The 25,636-nt window shown below is 39.8% G+C and overlaps 1 protein-coding gene across 2 annotated transcripts in view; it reads left to right on the top strand.

Annotated features, from left to right (window-relative positions):
• asmtl (acetylserotonin O-methyltransferase like) overlaps positions 1–25,636 on the top strand; it is a 53,055-nt gene that overhangs the window by 16,467 nt on the left and 10,952 nt on the right. For both annotated transcript variants that reach the window (XM_087988387.1, XM_087988388.1), the window contains exons 3-11: positions 1,406–1,537; positions 2,832–2,879; positions 7,411–7,475; positions 10,704–10,768; positions 13,269–13,377; positions 19,606–20,041; positions 22,067–22,238; positions 23,306–23,472; positions 24,782–24,896. In XM_087988387.1, the coding sequence (XP_087844513.1) occupies positions 1,406–1,537; positions 2,832–2,879; positions 7,411–7,475; positions 10,704–10,768; positions 13,269–13,377; positions 19,606–20,041; positions 22,067–22,238; positions 23,306–23,472; positions 24,782–24,896 (1,309 nt within the window). The remainder of the gene's footprint in view (positions 1–1,405; positions 1,538–2,831; positions 2,880–7,410; positions 7,476–10,703; positions 10,769–13,268; positions 13,378–19,605; positions 20,042–22,066; positions 22,239–23,305; positions 23,473–24,781; positions 24,897–25,636) is intronic.

The following is a 25,636-nucleotide window of genomic DNA, read 5'->3' as shown; positions in this document are numbered from 1 at the left end:
GGGAGAAAGTGAGGTCTGCAGATGCTGGAGATCAGAGATGGAAATGTGTTGCTGGAAAAGCGCAGCAGGTCAGGCAGCATCTAGGGAACAGGAGAATCGACGTTTCGGGCATTAGCCCTTCTTCAGGAGTAATAGTAGTGTGCCAGTATTCCTGAAGAAGGGCTAATGCCCGAAACGTCGATTCTCCTGTTCCCTAGATGCTGCCTGACCTGCTGCGCTTTTCCAGCAACACATTTCCATAGTCTATCAAATGGCCACAGCCTGCACATTGACCAGGTTATTTCTTAGGCGCAATGCCGATTTTTAGTTAGCTTTAGCGTTAAAATCAAATAGCCTTCAAAAGAATGTCTGCAGTAATTTGTTCATGGTATTTAAAGGGTTAGTTACAATTAGCAGCACAGTAACCCAGCCTGGCCAGTTAAGCCTGTTCTGCTATTCAGTTGGAAAAATTGCCTATCCATATCGTAACTTCTCTGTCCTATCCTAGCTCTGTAATCATTAATATTCTTGCCTAACAAAATGTTATTCAGGTTTTTTTTACAAAAACTCTGCTGTGTGAAAGCAGGCCATTCGGCCCATTGAGTCCACACCCACCTCCAAAGAGTATCCCACCCAGACCCTATGCCCTACCCTCTCCCTGTAACCCCACATTTCCCATAGCTAACCCACCCAGCATGCACATCTTTGAACTGTGGGAGGAAACCGGAGCACCTGGAGGAGACCCACACAGGCACAGGGAGAATGTGCAAACTCCACACAGACAATTGCCCGAGGGTGGAATCAAGCCCGGGTCCCTGGTGCTGTGAGGCAGTAGTGTTAACCTTTAAACAGGCCAATATGGTTCTCTATTCCAGCATATTTTCAGTTAGCACCTGAAAAGAAATCTGCCTCATTCAGATACAGTTATTTTCGTCTAACTGCAAGAATAGTTCACCACTTATTTTGTGTGTGTTTTATAATCTCCCTCTAATTCTTTAAAATTAAAATTTAGATTAAACTCAACAGCTTTTTGGGATCAGAGTTCCAGATCTGTACCAGCTGTTTTAAAAAAAAGTCACCCCTGAATGACTTAGATCTTATTTTAAGGTTATGGTCCGAGCAACTTGATCGGGTGGGTTTCGCTTCGGCGGGTCGGTGTGGACTTGTTGGGCCGAAGGGCCTGTTTCCACACTGTAATGTAATCTAATCTAATCTAATCTAATCTTTATTATTTATTTGATCAGTTCCTTGTAATCGCTCTAAACATCTCAATTAGATGACTCATTAATATTCTGTTAGAGGGAATGTTAGTCTATTCTTTGTAACAGGTCTTTGTAATTTAATTTGTAATTTAACCTGTTTGACTAGTTTTGTTTTAATATGGTTTCCACCAGAGTTTTCTCATTTATTCTTCTTCACACTGCAGGGTCTTAGGTTTGAAGTGGTGCCTTCCTGGTTTAATGAGACACTTGACAAATCTTCTTTTGAAATGCCATACAATTACGCAATAGAGACTGCAAAGGAAAAAGCCTTGGAGGTGGCAAAGAGGATGCACTTGGTATGCAATAAAACTTGATAAAATTATGAACCAAAAGATCTGCAGTTGCCCGTTTCTACTGCATTGTGATGCTAATGCAATTGTTTTAGTTTACAATGCGGCTGTGATATTTTTCCTCTAGGAAATTAGGTTTTGAGTACTTTAAAACAGATTGTTTACCTACATCTTCTAAGTAGGTAGAGGGATAAATTTAAAGCTAAGATGTTATGGTGAACATTCATAAAACACTGGTTTCAGTCTCAACCTTTGAGTTCTCTAAAGAGAGCTCATTACTACCAACCGTAATGACTTTCTGACTAGGAAGTCAATAATTTTTTAGTTTTATTCAACCCTTTGTTACCATTCAGTTTAAAAAAAAAAGCAATTAAAATGTCTTCTGTTATTATTTTTTATTAAAACATACATGCAGTAAACTTTGTTTTAAAGTGCACACAATGAATTGGCACTCTTGATAAATCAGCAAAGATTACGTGCTGGGCGGCACAGTGGTTAGCACTGCTGCTTCACAGAGCCTGAGACCCGGGTTCAATTCCCGCCTCAGGCAACTGTCTGTTTGGAGTTTGCACATTCTCCCCGTGTCTGCGTGGATTACCTCCGGGTGCTCCGGTTTCCTCCCACAATCCAAAAATGTGCAGGTCAGGTGAATTGGCCATGCTAAATTGCCTGTAGTGTCAGGTGAAGGAGTAAATGTAGGCAAATGGGTCTGGGTGGGTTACGCTTCGGCGGGTCGGTGTGGACTTGTTGGGCCGAAGGGCCTGTTTCCACACTGTAATTAATCTAATCTAATCTAATCTAATCACATACTTCAAATACCTGTAATTTACTGTATTATTCTGTCCAGTTATTGTTAGAGTTTTTAACATTTATTTGCCTCAATGTAAATATACTTGTTCAATGAAACGGACACGTGAAATATCAACAGTTGATTCAATTTCTCGTCAAATACTCTAATTTCCTGCAATGTCCAGAAAGTTAGTTCAGGAAGCGAGTGAGCAGGCTCTCTGCTGCAAAGTTTTATTTAAGGCAAAATTTCATTATTGTTTCAGTGATTTAAGCTGTAAATTAAGTATAACAATGATATGTATACACTTTGCATTATATCTCTGTTACTTAATCTGTATTTTTATGTGGGTCTGTTGATTATCCAGAATATTTGATCAACAGACACACAGCTTGTCCCTTAGGTATCAGTAAATAAAAAGTTTTCTGTACCTACAAACTGCTGAAAGTACAGTTTGAATCACCTGATCAGAAAAATGGCACTAAGAGAATTTGAATTTTTCTTCTCTAACAGAAACACTTCAGGACTCCAGATATCGTCATTGGAGCAGACACTATTGTGGTAAGCAAAAGTAGAGTGTAGAATTTGAAGATGAACTCTTGATTTTTCCATTTGAATTCTTATTTTGAATTTTAAAGTTAATACGTATGCCAAGAAATTGTGTATAAAAAAAAATCACTATTCTCCTTATTGGTTTCAAGGAATTGTTACCTAAATGTGAAACACTGCAGAAAATTAAAGTTAAGTATAATGATGTAAGAACTCACAAGATTCATCATATTCCTTTTGTGTTGCTGATGTCCATTAGAGAAGGAAATCGATTGCTTTTATCTAGTCTGCACTATCTAGGCCTCCAGTTTCACAGCAGTGTGATTGATTCTTAACTGCCCCCTGAAATATCCCCAAACAAGCAGTTCAAGGGCAGTTTGGGATGAGCTTCAACTTCTGGCCCTGTCAGCTATGTCCACATCCCATGAAAGAGCAAAGGAAAATAGAACTTGACCAGCTACTCTGTCAGGGGAGCAGTTAAAACTGATTGCTCCAAATGCAGCAGTAAGCTATTCCTAGAAGATGCAAGATTTCAGATTTTTTTCTGATTCGTATGTTCGTACAAAGAGAGCATTCATACAGTCAAAAATGTTGCTCCCCCTTGCAGTGGTGTTCTTGAGAATGTCCTGATCAGTGTAAGATGAAAAGCTTGAAGAAAGTGTCTTTTTTCCAGAAATTCTGTATTACCAAACAACTCTTAAAAGTGCAAACTATTCACCTTTCAGAAGTATGTTTAAAAATGTGACAGTTTAAATGAAAATTAACTAGTTCAGGGGCAAAGTACAAATGTGACAGCCATCTGTCATCACAGTGAAAGTTTAATATTTTCAAATGAGTATCAGCAAGCACAGCAAATTATGTCAGATTGGTTATTGTTCAGGTTAATAACTTTGGCAGAATGTAAATCAAGCAAAGTACTGTATAAAATTAGCCAAAAATTCTCAAAAGTTGGAAATTGGACATAAAAAGTAATATTGCTGAAAATATACAGCAGTATGGCCTACATTTGTAAAGAGAAATATTTCCTGCTTCGACCTTTTACAAATATTGAAACAAAGAAGATAGGAGCAGGATTGACCATTTGGCCATTCGAGCCTGCTCTGTCCTTGAATGTGATCCTAGCTAATCATCCAACTCAGTGTCACATTACCACTTTGTCCACATACCTTCAGATTTTAGTGAAAGCATTCAATGTTTTGTCTACAAATGCTTTCTGTGGAAGAGAATTGTACAGGCTCAGCATACTCTGGTGAACGAATTTCTCCTTACCTCTGTTTTAAGTGGCCTGTCCTTAGAATACTTAGAACTTAGAATACCTACAGTGTGGAAACAGGCCACACAAGTCTACACCAACTCTCCGAAGAGCAACACACTCAGATCCATTCCCCTAAACTATTTACCTATATTTACCCCTGACGAATGCACATAACCTACACATCCCTGAACACTATGGGCAATTTAGCATGGCTAATTCACCTAACCTGCACATCTTTGGATTGTGGGAGGAAACAGGAACACCCAGAGGAAACCATGCAGATGTGGAGAGAATGTGCAAACTCCACACAGGCAGTCATATGAGCTTGGAATTGAACTCAGTCCCTGGCCCTGTGAGGCAGCAGTGCTAACCACTGCACCTGTCCTATATCCTTAAACTGTGGCCTTGGGTTATAGATTCCGTGTTCACCAGGAATACCCTTTCTTTATTTCCCCTGTCTAGTTCTTTTAAAATGTTATAGGTTTCTATGTGATTTCCCCTCATTCTTCAATACTAAGTGATTGTAATTCTCACTGATCCTTTCTCTTTACGTGTCTATTCTACCAACCTTGAAATCAGTTTGATCTACCTTTGTTACACTTGTTCCATAATCAGAACATCACCTCAGATAAAAAGACCAACATTGCACACACAACTCCTGGAGTGGTTTTCCAAAGCACTGTACAATTGCAGGAAGACACCTTTGCTCCTGTACTCAAAGCTTCTCACTATGAAGGCTGACACACTGTTTGCTTTCTTCACCACTTGTTGCACCTGAATGCTTGTTTTCTGGTGCATGAGGACACCCAGCTGTTGCATAACCCCAGACCTTCTTGGTTCAGATAATAATCTGCCTTCCTGTTTTTGCTATCAAAGTGCATAACCTCACATTACACTTCATCTGCCCACTCACTCAACTTGTCCAAATTGCACTGAAGCATAGTTCACCATCCCACCCAACTTTGTGTCACCTGCACATTTAGTTTCTTTATCTAAATCGTTAATGTATAGTGTGAATATCTTGGGTTCAAGCACTGGACCCTGCAGTACCCCACTAGAAATTGCCTGTTGGAAAGTGACTCGTTTATTCCTTGTCTTTCCTGTCCACCAACCAGTTCTCTTGCCATCTCAGTGCAACTAGCCTTATTACCATGTGCTTTAATTTTACATGCCAGTCTCAGTGTTTGATAAGGTCCCAAATATCTGAAAGTCCATGTTAAACTGCATCCATTGACTCCCCCCTTATCAACTTTACATGTTACATCCTCAAAATTCCAGTAGATTTGTTAAACATGATTTCTATTTCTTAAATCCATGCTTACTCTGACCCTGGAAGAAGTGAGGACTGCAGATGCTGGAGATCAGGATCAAGAGTATGGTGCTGGAGAATTGATGTTTCAGTTATAAGCCCATCATCAGCCCTTTCTGATGAAGGGCTTATGCCTGAAACATCGATTTTGCTGGTCCTCGGACGCTGCTTTACTCTGACCCTGTCACCTTTTGAAGTGCTCTGCTATTAAATCTTTAAAATGAACTCTTAACATTTTCTCCAGTATCAACATCAGGCTAACTCATTTATAATTCTGTTTTCATTCTACGTCTTCAAATAGTGGGATTACATTAGCTATCCTGCAATGCATAGGAGCTGTTCCAGACTTTACAGAACCCAGAAGAATGATCACCAATGCCTACACTATTTCTAAGGCCACTTCCTTTAGTCATTTGAGATGTAGATTGTCAGGCTCTGAGAATTTATGGGCCTTTAATCCCATCAATATCCCCAAAACCATTTCTTGACTATTATTAATTTATCTCTGTTCCACCCTCTCACTAGACCCTTCCTTGCCCAACATTTTTGGAATGTTGTTTGTCTTTCTTTATGAAAGTAGAACCAAAATATGTGTTTATTTGATCTGCCTTCTCTTTGCTGCCCATTGTAATGTAACTTATTTCTGATTGTAAGGGACCTACTTTTGTGCTAATTTTTAAATTTAAATAAATGACAAGCAAACTGCTCTTTAAGATAACTTACTTGTTGTTATTTTCAGGAAATAGAGGACAAATATTGAAAAAGAGGCAAATGTGAGATTATCTGTAGAGGGTAGGCCAGAGCTACTAATTTTGGATTACCCTCCTATATTATAAATCTCCTTTGCCCTGTGTATCCCTGTGTATTTTCGTTGGTGGTAGATGTATTTCTTAGCTTGTATGCCTTTGCTTAGGGAATAATTATAATTTTTGAATTAAGGTTTTCACACAATTATACGCGTAGTTTTTGTTTTTGAATTATTCAAGCTTTTTAATGATATAAGCATCATTGAAATCCTTATTTTCTATCCTGAAAAATTGTTCCCAGTAAGTTTCTAAATCATGATTTTTGCTTCTGAGTCGTCATTTAGAAACTAGGAGCTTAATTGTTCAGAATGTGAATGCTTTAATGTTCCTACCCTGAAATGGCAAAATAATCAGGTAACTTTGGCATGAAAGGGGCTGGATCCAATTGTGATATTTCCCTATTTTAATTTTGCCCCTTCCAAGAGCAAGCTGAATTATAAACACAAGTCATACAGTGTGGGCTTGGGATTTCTGGGCCGTAGAACTGTCTCATTGAGATGTTCTAGGACGATCAAGGGAGTTGTTAGGTATGTTGGAGAGAAACAGTTTCTTCTTGGGGGAATGTCCAGAACAAGGGGAACGTTACCTCAGTAGCTAGACTATTCAAAGACCTAACTGTTTGTATAAAAGTTAATGACAATCTGGCATTGTTTCTTGCACATTATACCTTGCCTCTTCCTGCATCACACCCTCAAAGCCCTCCCCAAGAAAACCTGTTGATGCTAGGTCAATGGAATATTTGAAAACTGAGATTGTATGTTTTTGTTAGTCGAGTGTTTTAAGACCATTGAGACCAAGGTGAAGAGAAAGTTAACTTCTGGATCAACCGTCATCTAATGGCATAGTGGTTCAGGCTTAAGATGATTGAACAACCTTCTCTTCTTTCATTGTGCTTAAAGTTTAGATGTGATAACATGCCTAATGGCAGTTCTTTTGAGTATCAGCAAGCTGCTCAATTGCACGAGGAGGAACTTCACGAGACCTCATGTATCCTTACCCAACAAACAGCTGGTTCCCCTCCTTACCACATTGACCTCGCCTCACAAGCCACAGTACAAACTAAGGTTTTCAAGCACATAGTTATGGTATAAACAGTTCTCTTGAAGCTGTGAAACATTGAATAATATAGAGATTACTTTATCAGATGTCTTATAATTATTTTCCACTTTTCAGTCCATTGACGGTGACATTCTCGAGAAGCCTGTAGATAAACAACATGCACACGCAATGCTATCAAGGTTTGTTATTTCTCTTCACCCATATCTGACTGATTAGCCCATTTATGTAACACTTGGAAGAAACTTTCTAAGGTGCTTCACAGATCCTTTGATAGGAATTGATCTAAACTTCATTTGGGTGAAAATTGGGGAAGGGTTTGCTGAAAGACATAGTAGTAAGGGTGGAGGCGAGGTGCAGGGTGTTGGGCAGGGAATACCAGGCTTAAGGCTAGATACTGAAAAGGTCAGAGTTACAGGGGAGGTAGGAAGGAGCAAGTCGGTGAATGAATTTAAAGGATGAGTATTCTAAAATAGGAAGTGGGAACCAAAATAGATCAACAACTACGATAGGAACTTAATGCTGTCTAGGATCCAGATAGTTATGGATAAGCTGTCCCCAATTGAGTTTGCAGCACAGAACATTTGGAAAAATTGTGTAAGATGTTGACAAAATAAAATCTGAATGAAATTTTCAGAAGAAGGTGAACTGAATTTGAATGGGGTATGTTAATTTGCCTGGGACATTAATTAGGCTTGGGGGATATGTGATTCAAGGTCAGATTCAAATTGAACGTGAGAAATAAGTGCTTTTTTTTAACCTGCTTCACCACTGAACAAGATGTCAGATCTCCTGTCTGAAATACTCCTCCTCCAGTATCTTCACATCCCTTGGCACCCAGAAATCTATCAATTTTTGCCTCGAATATACTCAGCAACTCAAGGCTGAAGATTCACAATTCTTCGGGTGAAGTGATTTCTCCTCACTGGAGCCCGAATGGCTTTAGAACATAGAACAGTACAGCACAGTACACTTTTCCTGCTCTCATTTGAAACCTGTGCTCCCTAGGAATTGATATTTGCACCATAGGAAAGAGATGCCAACTATTCACCCGTATCCACACGTCTCGTAATTTTATATATTTCGATGAGATCACCCTTCAGCCGCCACTATATCTTTGATCACATGTTCCTCACTCCCCAATCAGGCAAATATTCTCTCAGCTTTCTCTACTCTGTCGCACACCTAAAGAATTTTATGTTTCATTTCGATAACAACTCATTTGTTTAAACTGCAGAGAATGTAGGGTAAGTCTACTCAATCTCTTCTCATTATACAATATCTTCATTCCAAGAAACAATCTAGTGAACCTTTGTTGCAACCACTTGAGGATAAGCATGGTTTTCCTGAGCTACGGAGACCAATATTATAGATAGTAGGCCAGGTACGGCCTCATAGGGGTCTTTTTAATTGTCATAAGATTTCATTCCTCTTGTACTCAATCCATTTCGAATAAAGAAAATCATTTAATTTTCTAATTTCTAAGCAGATAAAGTGTGGCATGGGAAAAAGCACAGCAGGTCAGGCAGCATCTGAGGAGCAGGAGAGTCAACATTTTGGGCAGGGAGAAGACTCCTGCCCAAAACGTCAATTCTCCTGCTCCTCAGATGCTGCCTGACCTGCTGTGTCTTTTCCCAGGCCACAGTCTATCTACTCTAACTCTGCAGCATTTACAGTCCTCATTATTGCCTCATTACTTTCTATGTACCAGGTTAGCAAGTCCTTCTGAATTTAATTTTTTTCCCTAGTGTCTTTTTTTTAATTTTTCTACCAGGGCAGATAGTTTTATACTTAGAACATTGTATTCCATTTGCCATGTTCTTGTCTATTTTCCCAACTTGTGTTAACACCTCTTTGCATCCACTCTACCACTTACTCTTCCAACAGTGTATCATCATCAAACTTTGATATGTTACGCTCAGACCCCTCAACTGCATTGAAGACAGATAAGAGAAAGTTCACTAGATTAATTCCAGAGGTAAAAGATTTGTCTTATGAAGAAAGATTGAGCAGTTAAGGTCTATACTTGTTAATTATGGAGAATTAGGGGAGATCTAATTGATGTGGAAAGGATGCTGAAGGGGATTGACAAAGTAGATACAAGGCAAATGCTTCTTCTTGAGGGGTGATCTTGAATAAGAGGTCGTAGTTTTAGGCTGAAAGGGTGGCAGATTTCAAATAGTTGAGGAGGAATGACTTCTCTCAAAGGGTTGTGTATCTGGAATTCACTAATCCAGAGTGTATGGGGACACTCAATGAATGCCAGGAGGAGATATACAGATTTGAATTTGTAATGGTTTAAAGCGGATCAAGTAAGAAATTGGATTTGAGACTGAGACAGAATCAGTTGTGGTTGTATTAAATGGCAGATCAAACTCAATTGCTTACTCCGACTCTTCCTAGTTCTTATGTTTTTCTGTTAAGGCATTAATATTGATTATAAGTATCTGAGACTTAAGTAATGACACTTGCAGTTGTAACCTACCAACCTTAAAATTTATTTCTGCTCTGTTTTGTGTGCAATGCCTCATCCTTGCTACTATATTACCCCAAAACCATGCTCATATGTTGTGTACTAACCTCTTGTGTGGCACATTATCAAACATGTTTTGCAAATCCAAATAAACTACTAACACTGGTTTTGCTTTTTACATTATAACAATTAACCCTCAAAAGAACAATAACAGATTTGTGAAAAGCTACTTCTAATTCATGAATCCGTGTTGCTCTGCTTAATTGTGGAATGATGGCTTGGCTTCCTTCTGTGCCATAACCATTCAGGCTGCTGTATCTGTGCCACCCTGTGAAAGAGCGAGTCACCTAGTGCCAGTCCTTTGCCTTGTCTTGGTAGACTGACCTCAGCATCCAGGTGAAGAATAAGAGGGGACCAAATAATAGGACTGTGAGAGACTCTGGCAACCATGATGCCACAGTGGTAAGGAAAGGCGGTGCTCACTGTATGTGGCTGCAAGTGAGAATGGCACGGGGAGCCAAGCAAGGGTAACCCTAATGAGCTGAATAATAGATAAGAAGCATTGGAGGATGATGGCATCATTGACTGTCGAAGACTGCAGAGGAGTTGAGGAGAGAGAACAACGCAGGATAACATTTAGGAAATATTTAGCAATTCTGGCAGAATCCGTGATGAGGGAAATAAAGTTAACTTATTGACTCTTGTCACCTTTCATCAACAGTGAAGACATCAGTGACTTGAAATGTTGATTTTGTTTCTCTCCCTACAGATGTTCTCAACTGCTAAGCATTACAGCATTTTCTGCTCTAATTTTGGATATTCAGCATCTGCAGTATTTTGCTTTTGTAATAACTTGTAAGCATTTTTTAAATTTCTTTAATTTGCAAGCTGTTGCCATTTATGGTAAATTTGTGTTTTTCCCTTTGCTATTGTTTAGACTGAGTAATAAAGAGCATAGTGTCTTCACTGGGGTTGCTGTTGTCCTTTGCAGCTGCAAAATTGGTAATGTATTTGAATGTTTACTTGTTCCCTATTTGATTATTTTAAACTGACATGCATTTTCCAAAAAAACCTGTAAATTGAATTTTGATTTATGTCTTTAATTACCATTTATTTAAATAACTGACTTTAACAAAATTCAAAGCAAAGAAATTACCATACACTTGAATAACATGAAATTTAGTTTAAGCCCTTGAACTTGTCCTGCAATGTAATTAGATGACGGTTGATCTATAGGTCACTTCCATTCACTTCTCTTTGTTCCACAACAGAGATGCATGTTTCCAATAATCTTTTAGTACATATGGACATGTGAATTAGGAGCAGCAGTAACATTTCCCTTGACCCTGCTCTGCCATTCTGTAAGATTGTGGCTGTTCTGATTGCTTGCATGTCTACCTACCTTGGATAATCTTTTACCTCCTCGTTTATCAAGAATCTATCTATCTTGTCTTCAAAGTATTCAAGAATTCTGCATCCATTGTCTTATAGATAGGGATATAGACCGATTAATTGAGTGAGCAAAAGCTTGGTAGATGGGATATGATGTGGGAAAATGTGAGGTAATGGTACTTTGGCAGGAAAAATCAAGGAGCTGCATTTTGTTTAAATGGAGAATGACTGCAGAAAGCTACACAACAGAGGGGTTTTGAAGTCCTCATCCTTGAATCACAAAAGGCTAGCATCCAAATTTAGCAGGTCTTTGAAAAGGCAAAATTACTATTGGTCTTTATTTCAAAGGGAATGGTGTATTGAAGTGAGGAGGTTTTGCCAAATCTTAGCCGTTATCTGAGGAAAGATACACTGGCATTGGGGGCAGTCCAGAAAAGATTCACTAGGCTGATACCAGATAGAGAGGGGCTATTTTATGAGAAGACTGGGCATGTGCTTATTAGAATGAAGAAGAATGAGAGATGATCTTATTGAAGCATATAAGATTCTCTGGGGATGTGGCAGGATAGATGCAAAGAGATTGTTTCCCCTTGTGGGTAAGTGTAGGACCAGAGAGTAAAACCTTAGAATAAGAGGTCATTTGTTTAAGATCATGAGGAGGAATTTCTGCTGAGGGTGGTGAATCTGTGCAATGCTTCACTACAGAGGATTGAGGTTGGGTTGTTAAGTACATTCAAAGCTGGGATAGAGTCTGAATCAGTAAGGGAATCAAAGGTTATGAGGAAAAGATAGGAAAGTGGAGAGGATTAACAATTCAGCCACGATCTCATTGAATGGTGGAACAGTCTTGATGGACAGAGTGGCCTACCTCTATGTCTTATGATCTGAGAGTTTCAAAGATAGCTGTCTGTGAGAAAAAAAAGCCTCTCCGTATCTGTTTCAAATGGACATTCTCTTCTTTTGAAATAGTGACCCTAATTTTATATTTTTTCATAAGTAAGTGACTTTTCCAAATGAATCCTATCAAGACCCTTCTCGCTCTTTTATGTTTCATTAAAGTCACCTCTTCCTTTTCCAAACACAACAGAATCAAGCCTGGCCAAGCTTTACAGATCTCAATTGATGCCATATTCATGGCTTTTGGAAAAGTAAAAATAGCCTCACTCTAACTTTGAGTATGAGCCCTTTTGTTTTAATGTTGAGTGTGTGTTCTGGAAAAGCACAGGAGGTTAAGGAGCATCCGAGGAGCAGGAAAATTGAAGTTTTGGGCCGGAGCCCTTCATCAGGAATGTCAGGCCTGTCTCCTTTTTTTAAATGCCTACAATCAACCAGTACACATATTTATTTTTCTGCAACTTGTTTTGGTTTCTTGATTAGATCACACCTCGACTTTTTAAACTCAAGGAAATGCAAATTGTTTAAACTTTACATGATCATAATTCAGCCCTGACATATTTTCTGAAAATCTTTATGGTCCTTCTCCAGCACAGGTGCTGCCAGTGACACTACGTGTGGTTATGCCCTCCAAATATTCTCCAGTATTGAAGAAGATAGAAATCAGGCAAAATATTGCATTTTTGGGAGTTCTTTGATTCTAGGTAGATACAGTCCATCACCAAAATTTGCCCATTCTTGAAATCCTGCTGTTACTTCTGCTCCAGAACACTCCGAGCTCAACCTGCAAAAGAATTCTAGTCCAAAGCCGCCTGCTATATGACAGCAGCTCCAACCTCACATTTGCGGGTTCAATGTCATGATTGAAACTTTAGATGTCCTGAGATTACAATTGATGGAACCAAGCTGAGCGGTTCCCTTATGCACAGTCAGTCACTCTTGCAAAGGTTTTATCTCACTGTCCACACAGAGCCCTATTTCAAACTGCATCCATTGTGCTCAGAGGAAGTTTGTAGAGCAAAAATTATGTGTGATTTGAATATCTTCAGTGCTTATTTTGAGAGAATGGGCCTAATTTTTAACTAAACTCAAATCTACATGTTTTGCTATCAATCGGTATGCTACTACTATGCAGGGTATTAACATAATACTTAATCCCATGTGCAAGAAGTAGAGAAATTGAAAATGGTAATGTCAACCAACATTATTGTTCCAGATAACCAACTGGAGACCAAAATTACTGTTTTTCACGAAGAAACAAAAGTAAAATTTTCAGATCTATCTGAGGAACTTCTCTGGGAGTACATACACAGTGGTGAGCCAATGTATGTGCAGATGCTTTACTAATTCACACATGAAACACACTAAAGGTGCACAATATTGTAAAGCGTTCTCCATCTTAGAACATAGTGTATTTCATAAAACAAAACCTTTATGCCCCACTGATAGCCTTATTAAAATGTTGCGGGATTTATCCTGGCTGCTGTTTCTAAGACATGAACAGCCATAGATATAATTCCCTGTAAAAGAGAATGCTTAGTTTTCACCAGTTCCTCAGGTAGGCCCAGTAAAATTCTAGGAGATATTATCACAGATTGTTGAGAGGAAAAGAGACCTGCTGTTGAGCTTTTCATATGTGATCATTAGGACAGGTACATGAAGAGTAAATTTCAGAGTGCACAGCAATTTATACTGCATTAGAATAAGATTGCTGATTGTTTGGCATGTTGATTTTTGGTTGGTCAAGGAATTGTTATGGAAAATGCCCTATGTAGCAGTTAACCTCAAGTTTCCATTTAAATTTTAAATAAGTCAACTAGTTGAGGCATTGTGATGGGTAATGGACTGTTCCCCGGTTAATTCTGAATGGCAGTGTCTCAACAAATCAATAAAGACTGCCACAAGTAGTACCAGGCCTTCCTAAAAGTGAGGTATCAACCTGGTGAAGTTCAAAACACAGGAGTACTTGCATGCCAGACAGCAAAAAATGATGGGCAGAACTAAGTAATTCTACAACCAACAAATTAGATCCAAGTTGTATAGTCTTGCCATTCCTTCGTTTTGCATGAATTCCCTCCCTGCTACTTCTGTGAGTATACCTTCTCCAGGTAGATCGCAGTGGTTCAATCAGGCAGCTTACCACTATCTTCTCAAGTCAACTAGGGATAGGCAATAAATGCTAGTCCAGCCAATGAAGACTATGTACTCTGAATGAATTTTTAAAAAATATTTAAATTCGGCAGATAATAGGGAAGGCAGATAGAATGTTGGTCTTTATTTCAAAGAGAATGGAGTATAAAAGTAAGGAAATTTTGATAAAACTATACGAGGTACTAATCAGACCATGCTAGAATACAATGACCAGTTTATGGCCTTTATCTAAGGAAAGACATACGTGCATTGGATACATATTGGACACAAGTATTGGAGTTAGTTCACCGGGCTGATACCATGTATGGAGGGCTCCCTCATGAGGAGAGGTTTCTTAGATTAGACATACACTCGTTGAAATATAAAAGAAGGAGAGGCAATGTTATTGAAGCATAAAAGGACAGATGCAGAAAGGTGGTAGGAGAGTCTAGAGCTAGAGGGCAAAATCTCAGAACAAACGATTGCACTTTTAGGACAGAGCTGAGAAGGAATATCTTCTCTTAAAGGGTGGTGAATCTAGGGAATTCTTTACTGCAGATGACCGTTGAAGATTAAACGTAATCAAGCCAGAAATAGACAGATTCTTAGTAAGAGAATCAAGTGTTATGAGGAAAGTGGAGTTGGAGATTATCAGATCAGCCGTGATCTCATTGAGTGGCAGAGCAACTCGATGGGCTGAATAACCTTCTGCTGTGATATCTTATGATCTTATGATTTTACTTGCCAATCAGTCAGCACTCTTTTTCAAATTCAGCATAAATTGTTATTCTGCTTAAAATTGTGTATTCTTGTGTCTGTCTTGATGAGTACGAAATAAAGAGCTTTGACAGCATGTCTTTGCTTTTATTCAGCAATAGTCAAACTCTGCAGTAGCAAGTGATCAGATTATGACGTACAGAACAATGAACAAAACATTTCATCACACCAGGGTGTCACAAAGTGCTTTACAACTAATAATGTGCTTTTGAAGTCTGTCACCATTGCTATAATACAGGAAAACGGTAGCAAGCAGTTTTCAAGTTCTACAATCATCAATGTGATAATCAGTTTGAACATTGTTGGTTGTAGGATATATATTGACAGGTCACTGGGTGGATCCCTGTGATCTTCTTTCAAATAGTGAGATAAGAATGTTTCTATTCACCCAAGAGAGAAATGGAACTTTAGTTCAAGATGTCAAACAAAAGGCAGTGCTTCCAACTGTGCAGCACCATCTTTAAAACTTCCCCGGCATGTCAGAGTGGATCTTGTGCTCGAGTATCTGGATTGGAAGTTGAACTCACATTACTTTGATTTGGGGCAGGGATGCTACCCACTGAGTGATAGCTAGTATCTCATTAAAATTTTATTCTAAACATTATTCTTAAATGGCCAATGTTGCTTCAAGCTGGAGGAACAGCATCTCATTTTCTGCTTGGAGATCTTGCAGCCCTCAGGGCTCAATGTAGAAATCAATCGTTTTAAAACCCTAGCACTATATTCCATGTCCTTTACCCACCCCCTCACCCCAAATCCTGTCATGACATGAGTTGTTTTAGTACAGTCCATCCATTTTTAACCAATCATAGGCCCCGTTCGCACCTATCTCGCTTTTCTTCAGCAAAAACATAAATTGTAGGAGAAACTCATGTCTGGCAGCATCTGTGAAGAGAAAGCAGAATTAATGTTTCAAGTTCAGTACCTTTCAAAACTCCTTTTCTTATTCCCTGGCTTATTATCAACAGTGTTCCTTTCCCTGGACTCTGTTTCCCCCAGTCAGCTCACTCCTTTTATCCCCCACCTTTTCTCATCACGATAAAGACCACTTTTTTGCACTTGCTATCAGTTCTGAAGAAGGGTCATTGGAATGGAAGTGTTACTCTGTTTTCTCTTCACAGATGCTAGTAGGCCTGCTGAGTTTCTCAAGCAATTTCTGGTTTCCTTCAGATTTCTAGCATCCATGTTTCTTTATTTTAGTGTTTCACTCACTGCCACTTCTAGGTATGTCTACCTTGAAGAAGTTATGCTCCTGTCTTTATTCTGACTAAGTTTCTGCTTTATCTCTCCTCTTGTTCACCATCATTTGTTTTATTATAGTGTTGTGTTATGTTTTAGTAATATTTGAGTTTGTGCAGAAATTTATATTTGGGATGCTTTCTGGGAACATGCAAACCACAAACTTTATAAATATTAATGTATGTTGCCAAATTAATTTTGTAAAACTTAAGCCTTTCTACTCGAGGACATGCTTGGTTTCTTGGACCTTCAGTAAGTTTTATCCTGGCTTTGTTGAAATTAGAGAGGATTTGTTTTATGAATCATCTGAAAAGAAAGTTTTATTGGTGTTGGGTGGGGCGGGTTGACTCCCAGGTCATCACCATCTGCTTCTTTGCTCTAGAATGTCCTCCTAAAACATTTCTACTTTTCTTTCTCTTTTTATGTTGAGATTTTCAAATATCCACTCCTAATCAAGATTTGATTGCACATTATACACCTCTATTAGTACAAATGGAATAGGTCTCCATGGATAATTATAGATGTGGATGCAAATCCTGTAGTTCTGTGTCAGCTGAAGAATTAGAGTTTTTTTTAAAATTTATTCATTTTTGTGGGATGTGGGTGTCTCTGGCTGGCATTTATTGCCCCATCCCTAGCTGCCCTTGAGGAGGTGGGGGTGACCTGCCTTCTTGAACCACTGCAGTCCACCTGCTGTGGGTTGACCTACATTACCATTAGGGAAGGAATTACAAGATTTGGACCCAGCGACAGTGAAGGAATGCCAATTATATTTTCAGGTCAGGATGGTGAGTGGTTTGGAGGGCAACATGAAGATTGTGGTGTTCTCTATATCTGCTGCCCTTGTCCCTCTAAATGGAAGTGGTCTTGGGTTTGGAAGGTGCTGCCCAAGGATCTTTGGTGAATTTCTGCAGTGCATATTTTAGAGAGTACACCCTGAGCATTAGACGTGGAGGGAGTGGATGCTTTGGGTGCAATGCCAATCAAACTGTTTTGTCCTGGATCGTGTCAAGCTTCTTGTGTTGTCGTGAGTCAGGACATGAGTTACTTGCTGCAGTATTTCAAGCCGCTGACCTGTTCTTATAGCTACTGCTATAGTTCAGTTGAGTTTCATATCAATGATAACTCCTAGGATGTTGATAATGGAAGATTCAGTAATGGTAACACCGTTGAATATTAAGGGATGGCGGTTGAATTGTCTGTCATTGGTGATGGTCATAGCCTGGCATTTGTGTGGTGCAGATGTTACTTGCCACTTGTCAGCCCAAGCCTGGATGTTGTCCAGATCTTGTTACATTTGGACACGAACTGCTTCAGTGTCTGAGGAGTCGCAAATTGTACTGAACATGGTGAAATCATGGAGAACATCGACACTTTGGCCCTTATGATGCAGAGGAGGTCCATCGAAGAAGCAGCTGAAGATGGTTGGGGCACTACCCTGAGGAACTCCTGCAGAGATGTCCTGGAGCTGAGATGACTGACCTCCAAAAACCACTACCATCTTCCCGTGTGGCAGGTATAGCTCTAACCATTGGAGAGTTTGCTTCCTCATACCAAATGATTTCCGTTTTTCTAGGGCTACATGATGCCACAGTTGGTCGAATGCAGCCTTGATGTCAAGGGCTGTCACCCTTACCTCACCTCTGGAATTCAGCTGTTGTGTCCATGTTTGAACCAAGGCTGTAATGAGGTCTGGAGCTGAGTGTCCCTGGCACTCAGAACCCAAACTGGGCGTCACTGCTTGATAGCAATGGTGATAACTCCTCCTGTCACTTAACTCATAATAGACAGTAGACTGGTGGGGCAATAATTGGCTGGGTTGGATTTGTCCTTTATTTTTGTATACAGAACATACCTGGGCAATTTTCTGCATTGTCGGGTAGATACCAGTGTTGTAACTGTACTGAAACAGTTTGGCTCGGGGAGCAGCAGGTTTTGGAGCACAAGTCTTCAGGACTATCGCCGGAATGTTGCCAGGGCCTGTAGCCTTGGCAGTATCCAGTGCCTCCAGCTATTTCTTGATATCATGTGGAGTGAACAAATAGGCTGAAGATTGGTATCTGTAATACTAGGGACCTCTGGAAGACGCCAACATGGATCATCTACTCAACAATTTTGGCTGAAGGTTGCTGTGAAGGCTTCAGTTTTCTTTTGCATTGAAAATGGGGATATTTGTGGGGCCTCCTCCTCCAGTGAGTTGTTTAATTGTCCACCACCATTCACGATAGGATGTAGCAGGACTGCAGTGCTTAGATCTGCCCATTGGTTGTGGGATCACTTGGCTCTGTCTACAACTGGCATGAAAGTAGTCCTGTTTGGTGGCTTCACCAGTTGACACCTCATCTTCCAGTATGCCTCGTGCTACTCCTGGTATGCTCTCTCACAGTCTCCCTTGAACCAAGGTTGGTTCGATGGCTTGATGGTAATGGTTGAGTGAGGGATATGCTGGGCCAATAAACTACAGGTTCTGCTGGAGTACAATTCTGATGCTGTTGATGCTCCACAGTGCCTCAACAATGCCCAGTCTTGAGTTGCTAAGTCTGTTCAAAGTCTGTCCCATTTAGCATGGTGATAGTGCCACACAACACGATGGAAGTTATTCTCAGTGTGAAGGCAGGACTTCGCTTCCACAAGGACTGTGTGGTGGTCACTCTTACAGATATTGTTATGGACAGATGCATCTGGATGAGACTTAAATATGTTTTTCCCTCTTGTTGGTTTCCCCACTACCTGCTGAAAACCCAGTCGGCAACTATGTCCTTTAGGACCGAGCCAGCTCGATCAGTAGTATTGCTGCTGAGCTACTCTTGATAGTGGGCATTGAAATCCTCCACCTAGAGTACATTTTGTGCCCTAACCATCTTCAGTGCTTCTTCTAAGTGTTGCTCAACATGGAGGAGTACAGATTCATCAGCCAAGGGAGGATGGTACGTGGAGGAAGTTTCCTTGCCCATATTTAACCTGAAGCCATGAGACTTCATAGGATCTGGAGTCAGTGTTGAGGACTCCTAGGTCAACTCCCTCCTGACTGTATACCACTGTGCCACCATCTCTGATGGGTCCGTCCTACAGGTGGAACAGGACATACATATGGTGTCTGGGACATTGTCTGTAAGGAATGATTCTGTGAGCAGAGTTGCAGGCTAAGGATTAATCATTACTGTGCTTAACATTCAGGTGGAGATATTGTGTGAGAATGCTGATAATGTCTGGGAATTCCCATCTGCTAATAGGTTAACAGCACATCAAACAGACTTTTAGATCCTCACGTCATAGTGATTTCAGCCATTGTCATTTTTGTTCTGATATTCAGAACTTATTTCTTTGTATTTCAATGTTTCTGAATAACTATGTACGATATATTGGACATACGTTTCTTCATGTATTGTTTGTTCCTTTGCTTCCAGGGACAAGGCGGGTGGATATGGAATTCAGGCGCTTGGTGGAATGCTGGTTGAGTATGTTTGTGGGGACTTTTTAAATGTTGTGGGATTCCCTTTGAATCACTTCTGCAAAACACTGGGTGAGATCTACAGCCCGCCTGTAAGTTATTGCATTGCAGATCATGCTGTTGCAAGTTTGGAAGACACCCATGATCTTCAGCAGGACTCTGCAAACCACAGGGGAAATGAAATAGCAGGAAAGAAACCGAATTCTGACCAAACTGCAGTGTCAGAAAAAGTGGCAAATAGCCCAAGCACCGAGAAGCCGAACGGTATTCCCAAGGTGAAAGGCCCAGCAGTACTTCACCACAACGTAACGAATATATCTACCGAGACTGAGGCAAATGTTGCCTGGCTTCGTAAAATCGCAGACCTAGTGAATGGTTTTAAAGCATCAAAGGTAAGGATGTAGGGAGTAAATTAGAATACAGTTGTTTCAAAGTTATTAAAGGAATTTGAGTTATGGTCATAAAGTCATAGGAAACAGCCCCTTCGGCCCACAATGTCAATGCCAACCAGCCAACACCAAACTACACTAATCCCGTTTACTTGCACTTGGTCCACAAGCTACTGTGCCCTGTTGTTTTAAGTGCCCATCCAGATGTTTTTAAATGTTGTGAGAGTATCTTCCCCCACCAGCCTCTTGCATATTTCTGCCACCCTCAGAGTGAAAAATCTTTTTCTCAGATTTCCTCTAAAGTTCTCACCTTAAACTTGTGTCTTCTGGTCTGAAATGCATTTGGTGTGGGGAGAAAATTCTCACAATTTACTGTGTCTATGCCTTTCACAATTTTGTCTGAATCAGATCCCCCCTCAGCTTCCTCTGCTTCAAGTAAAACAAACCCAGTCTATCCAGTCTCTCCTCATAACTGTGGTGGGGAGGTGATGGCCTAGTGGTTTAATCACTAGAGTATTAATCCAGAGTCTAGTGGGTAATGTCCTGGGACGTAGGTTCAAATCATGCCATGGAAAATGGTGAAATTTGAATTCAATAAAAGAGAAAAAGAAAATCTGGTTTTAAAAGTCTAGTGATGACCATAACACTTTTGCCCAATTGTTGGAAAAACCTATCTGATTCACTAATATCCTTTATGGGATGAAGCCAGTATCCTTACCTGGTCTATCTATATGTGACTCCAGACTCTCAGCAAAGTGTTTGACTCTCAGCTGACCTCTGGGCAAATAGGGATGGGCAATAAATGGTAGCCTGGCTAGTGACGACTGTGAATGAATATAGATTTTAAAAAAACTTACCAATCCTGGCAATTTTTCTCTGCACCCTCTCCAGTGCAATCATGTATTTCCGATAGTGAGGCAACCAGGGCTGCATGCAGTATTCCACCTGTGGCCTAACCAATGTTTTATACAGTCATAAAGTTTGACTTCTTTGCTCCTATATTCTACTCTCCAGCAAATAAAAGCAAGCATCCCATATGTTGCCTTCACCACCCTGTCAACCTGTGCTGACACCTTCAGGGATGTGTGGACTTATATGCCGAGGTCCCTTTGTTCCTCTGTACTCTCTGGGAACCTATCATTCATTGTAGTCTCAAGTAAAAGGATTGCCCAGTTGGAATGTTCATATATGTAGGCTAAAAGGTTTTTCATCAACTAGGCAAAAGTGAGGACTGCAGATGCTGGAGGTTAGAGTTGAGAGTGTGGCACTGGAAAAGCCTTCCTGATGAAGGGCTTTTGCCCGAAACGTCGATTTTCCTGTTCCTCAGATGCTGCCTGACCTGCTGTGCATTTCCAGCACCACACATTCAACACTAAAAGGTTTTTAAGTTTGCTTTGCGGTCAGTGAGCTGTGGCAGCAGATGGACTGCTCTAATAGGTCTTTGATCATCTGGCCTTGATAGGGCAGAACAACAGCTGACATTTCTCTCTGATTGCAATCCAAAAGCTCCTGCTGAGAGTGAGAGTATGTGCACTCAAGGTAAACTCTGGACTGACCTTGCCGATGGTCACCAGCCCACACAAGAGCATACAGTCTGCTGTGTAAGTTCTTCATGCTTTCGGGACACTGGCAGCATCTCTGGGGCTGTGCAAGGATCACAGTTTGGTAGAAAGAGCAATGTAAAACATCTATTACAGTGAAAAATACAGCATTTTGTTATGACCCAACGTTAAATACTGTGGATCATGGGCCAATGACTTTTTTTGTTACTGGTGCTGAAATGTACTTTGAAATTTTAAAAGTGAGTTGGAAGTATTCCAGATTAAAGTGCTTTGTATATTCGTTTTGAATTTGCCCCTTACCCAACATTTATTTCATCATTTAGACTATGTGATGGTTTAACTGAACTTAGATTTATCATGTTATACTTGCTTACTGGAGAAGAGGTGTTCCTCACCAGTCTCCTTCACTTTTTTTCCAGCTCTATTTTCTGTTCAGACCTAAGAGTAATTTTCTAATTTTCTACAGGTCTTATTCACAGCTTCAAAACTCAAAATATTTGATGCATTGAGTACACAGGATGGGTTAGAAATCTCAGAAATTTCTCAGAGATTAGAGACCACATTGGATGGAACCAAATGCCTCTTAGATGCCTGTATTACCCTTAACTTGCTTGAAAAAGCCCCAGGCACATCGCAGCGTGAGTAAACCTTGTTCTTGAAGTAAAACTGTGCTTCGTTCAAATGGAGGTCAGTGTAATTATCATCCTTACTGGTCTCTTTGTTACTCTCCTGCCCTTCTATGCAGCTTTGACCAAGTGTGTGCTGAAGACATAATCTTTTTTCAGGTGCTTTACTGTGTGTAATAGCTAGGAATTAGTTGGCAGAGGGAGGTGATGGCTTAATGGTATTATTGCTGGACTGTTAATCCATAGATCCAATAATGTTCTGTGGACTCAGATTCAAATCTTGCCATGGCCGATGGTGTAATTCAGTAAAATATTTAGAAATAGGAGTCTAATGATGACCATGATCCATTGCCGATTGTCAGAAAAAACCCCATCAGGTTTGCTAATGTCCTTTAGGGAATGAAACTGCCATCCTTACCTGGTCTGGGCAGATCCACAGCAATGTGGTTGACTCTTAACTGCCCTCTGGGTAATTAGGGATGGGCATTAAATACTGGCCCTCATCCCATGAATGAATTTAAAAAAAAATTGAAGGAATTTGGTCTGCCTTGTTATCTGCTTTGCTATCGCTCAAAGGGTTGTGAACCTGTGGAATTCATTACTTCAGAGGGTTGTAGATGCTCAGTCATTGAATATGTTCAGGATTGAGATCATTAGTTTTGTAGATTTTAAGAGGATTAAGAGAAATGAGATAATCTAAGAATATGGAGTTGGGGTAGTATATCAGCCATATTTCTTTAGACTGGGGCAGCAGACTTGAAAGACCAAATTTCCTGCTTTATTATGTTGGTATTCTCTGCTCCTGTCTCATAATGTTTAGCAATGTCGTATCAAATCTGTATTGGAATGTTTACATGTCTAAAATAAATATCCTTTCTAGAATAGTTTGCAAATCAGCACAGAATGTTGAATTGCGGTTTGAATGTTTACCAGCAAGAAATAACTTGTAGTCAGCTACAATATAACAATAGTCATGAAGAAGCTGAAAAAACATAACTGAGTATATTGTTATGCCAAAACTGTACAAAAGATCAAGTAACTCATTCATTGTTTTTTTTCTTTTCATTTTACTTTTGCAGTGTACAAGAATACACAACTAGCCAACACATATCTGGTGTCAAGCAGTGAAAACTCTCTACATGACTATATCGTTTATGCTAATGACCATACTTGGCCATATTTCACTCATCTTGCTTCAGTTATTAAAGAAGGTGCTCACAGAACAAAGGCTGATGACTTAGTTCAGGTAAAAAAAGTCTAGATTTCCTTGTCACTAAAGCTACAGATCTAGTCAAGCAAACATTTTCTAGTATTAGTCTTGGAGTATCATTGTGATATAATAGTGACTTCTGTTAGTATAGTATCTTTAACATAGTAAAATGTCAAGAGATATTAACTACAGAATGTAATTTGTGGTTGAAATCCTGGAACTCTCATCCCAACAACACTAATTGTATGTGCATCGCATGTATTTTGTCAATTGAAGAATGCAGCTCAGCAATATCTTCTAAAGTGAGTTAGGGATAAAAAACAAATGCTGGCCTTTCCAGTCAATCACCCATTCCAAGAACAAATTTGCAAAAAGCTAGCAAACTTCATTTATGCTCACTAGAGCTTAGTGAAAAAGTTTGCTATGTATGCCAGAACGCTCCGAAAGAGATGATCCTTACCATTGAGATGGCCTGTCTAATGGCATTAAAAGGCATCAACTGCAATTGTGACCAAATCCAGCTTCTTCCAGGTTTCAATTCATAAGAAATTCTACTTTTTGTGAGTTCAGTGTTTGTCGATCTTTTGAAAAAGGAGCCATGACTAGCCTATTTGATTTTGGTTGACTCTGCGGTGCAGTAGAGTCCGTAAGGTGTTCTACTGAGACTGTGTCTGGCCTGCTAAACAAAATAGATCACAGCACTATTTTGAAGAACAGTGACAGATCTGGACTAATGCTAATACCTCAACAAGTGAAAAGAGATTCAAAAGCACCTGAGGAAGTGGTGGATTTGTGCACAGTTACAACATTTAAAATACATTTAGAATATGAACTCATGAGTAGGAAAGGTGTGGAGGGATATGAGCCAGGAGCAGGCAGGTGGGACTAGTTTTGTTTGGGATTATGCTTGACATTGACTGGTTGGATCAAAGGGCTTGTTTCCGTGCTAAATAATTCTGACTTTGAGTCTAAGTGCCACAGATTCTGAAAGTCTGAAATAAAAACACAAAATCCTGGGAGAGCGCTAGTCAGGTAGCAATTAAGAAGAGAGAAGCAATTAGTTTGAAGTGTAAAAGAATGCATGAAGTCCGAGTAGAGAGAGAATTACACCCACATCTAAAGTCTTTCACTGTATTTGGTTATATGTGACAATAAATCAAATCAATCAATCACCATTCTCTTCCATTATCACTCTACCCTTCGAGATTGCACTAATGCTAGACTCTCTGTCAATATATTTGTTGCTTTGATACACTTTGTACTGACATTTCATAATTGGCCTAAATTATCTCCAAAGTCACCTATTTTTTAAGTGTTACTTAACCTCATGGTTTTCTATCAACAGAATTCTGAACAAACACCAACTTTTATATCTGCAGTTAACTGCCTTATCAAAGTGACAGGAAATAACATTGTCTTGGCGTTTGATCTTTCATCATTTAAAACAGCTTGTGATTTAGGTATGAATTTTTAAGAATGTAATTACGCAACATTTTCTTTTCCTCCCTACAAGTGATGTAATTTGTTGTACAGCAGTCTCTAAAGGGGGTTCGTCATAAGGGGTAAGCACAGGAGTAGGCCACTGGGCTCCTTGAACTCCTGAAGTTTATTTGTAATACAAAAATAAGATGTGGCACCAGAGTTTCAGTCTCGTTTTATTTTGTTGCTTTTGGGATGTATGTGGCACCAGCAGTGCCATAAAATATTGTTCTTCAGTGGGTTGGTGTGGACCTAATGGCTCAAATGGCCTGCTTCCAAATCTGTATGGATTCTATGTAACTATTTACTGAAAAGGGGTGTGCAATCAGACCAGGTGTGCCTATAGGGGAAAATAAAAAGGTAGACCTGGATCTGACCTCGTTAATCTGTTGGGAATGAAGAGTGAGTGCATAGCAAGGCAGCTGTGCAGCTTTGAGGGAATGCTGCATTTGGTCATTTTCACTTGCAGAATCAAAACTGCCAGCTGAGCGGCAGAGCCCAAGCAGTAGAAGTGAGCATAGAATCAGGAATGAGCATTTGAGTAAGTAGAATCTGAGTAGAGAAGCAAAGGTTTGAAGAAATTAATCTGAAGGCCAGAGGGATAGTATTGGAATGGAAGCTACAGTACTTGGGGGTGACTTTGAAGTGAGTGGTAAGGTATTATAGCAATTTAGAGAGAAACATTTAAAGGCCTCAGTTTGAACTCTTGCTACAGCTGGCT

This window comes from Chiloscyllium plagiosum, unplaced genomic scaffold (assembly GCF_037043375.1).
Source record: "Chiloscyllium plagiosum isolate Xiang-an unplaced genomic scaffold, Cpla_swu_hap1 HiC_scaffold_6, whole genome shotgun sequence".
NCBI classification, from domain to species: Eukaryota; Metazoa; Chordata; class Chondrichthyes; order Orectolobiformes; family Hemiscylliidae; genus Chiloscyllium; species Chiloscyllium plagiosum.
Note: the sequence above shows the minus strand (reverse complement) of the source record. Positions and strands in the feature narration are given on the sequence as shown.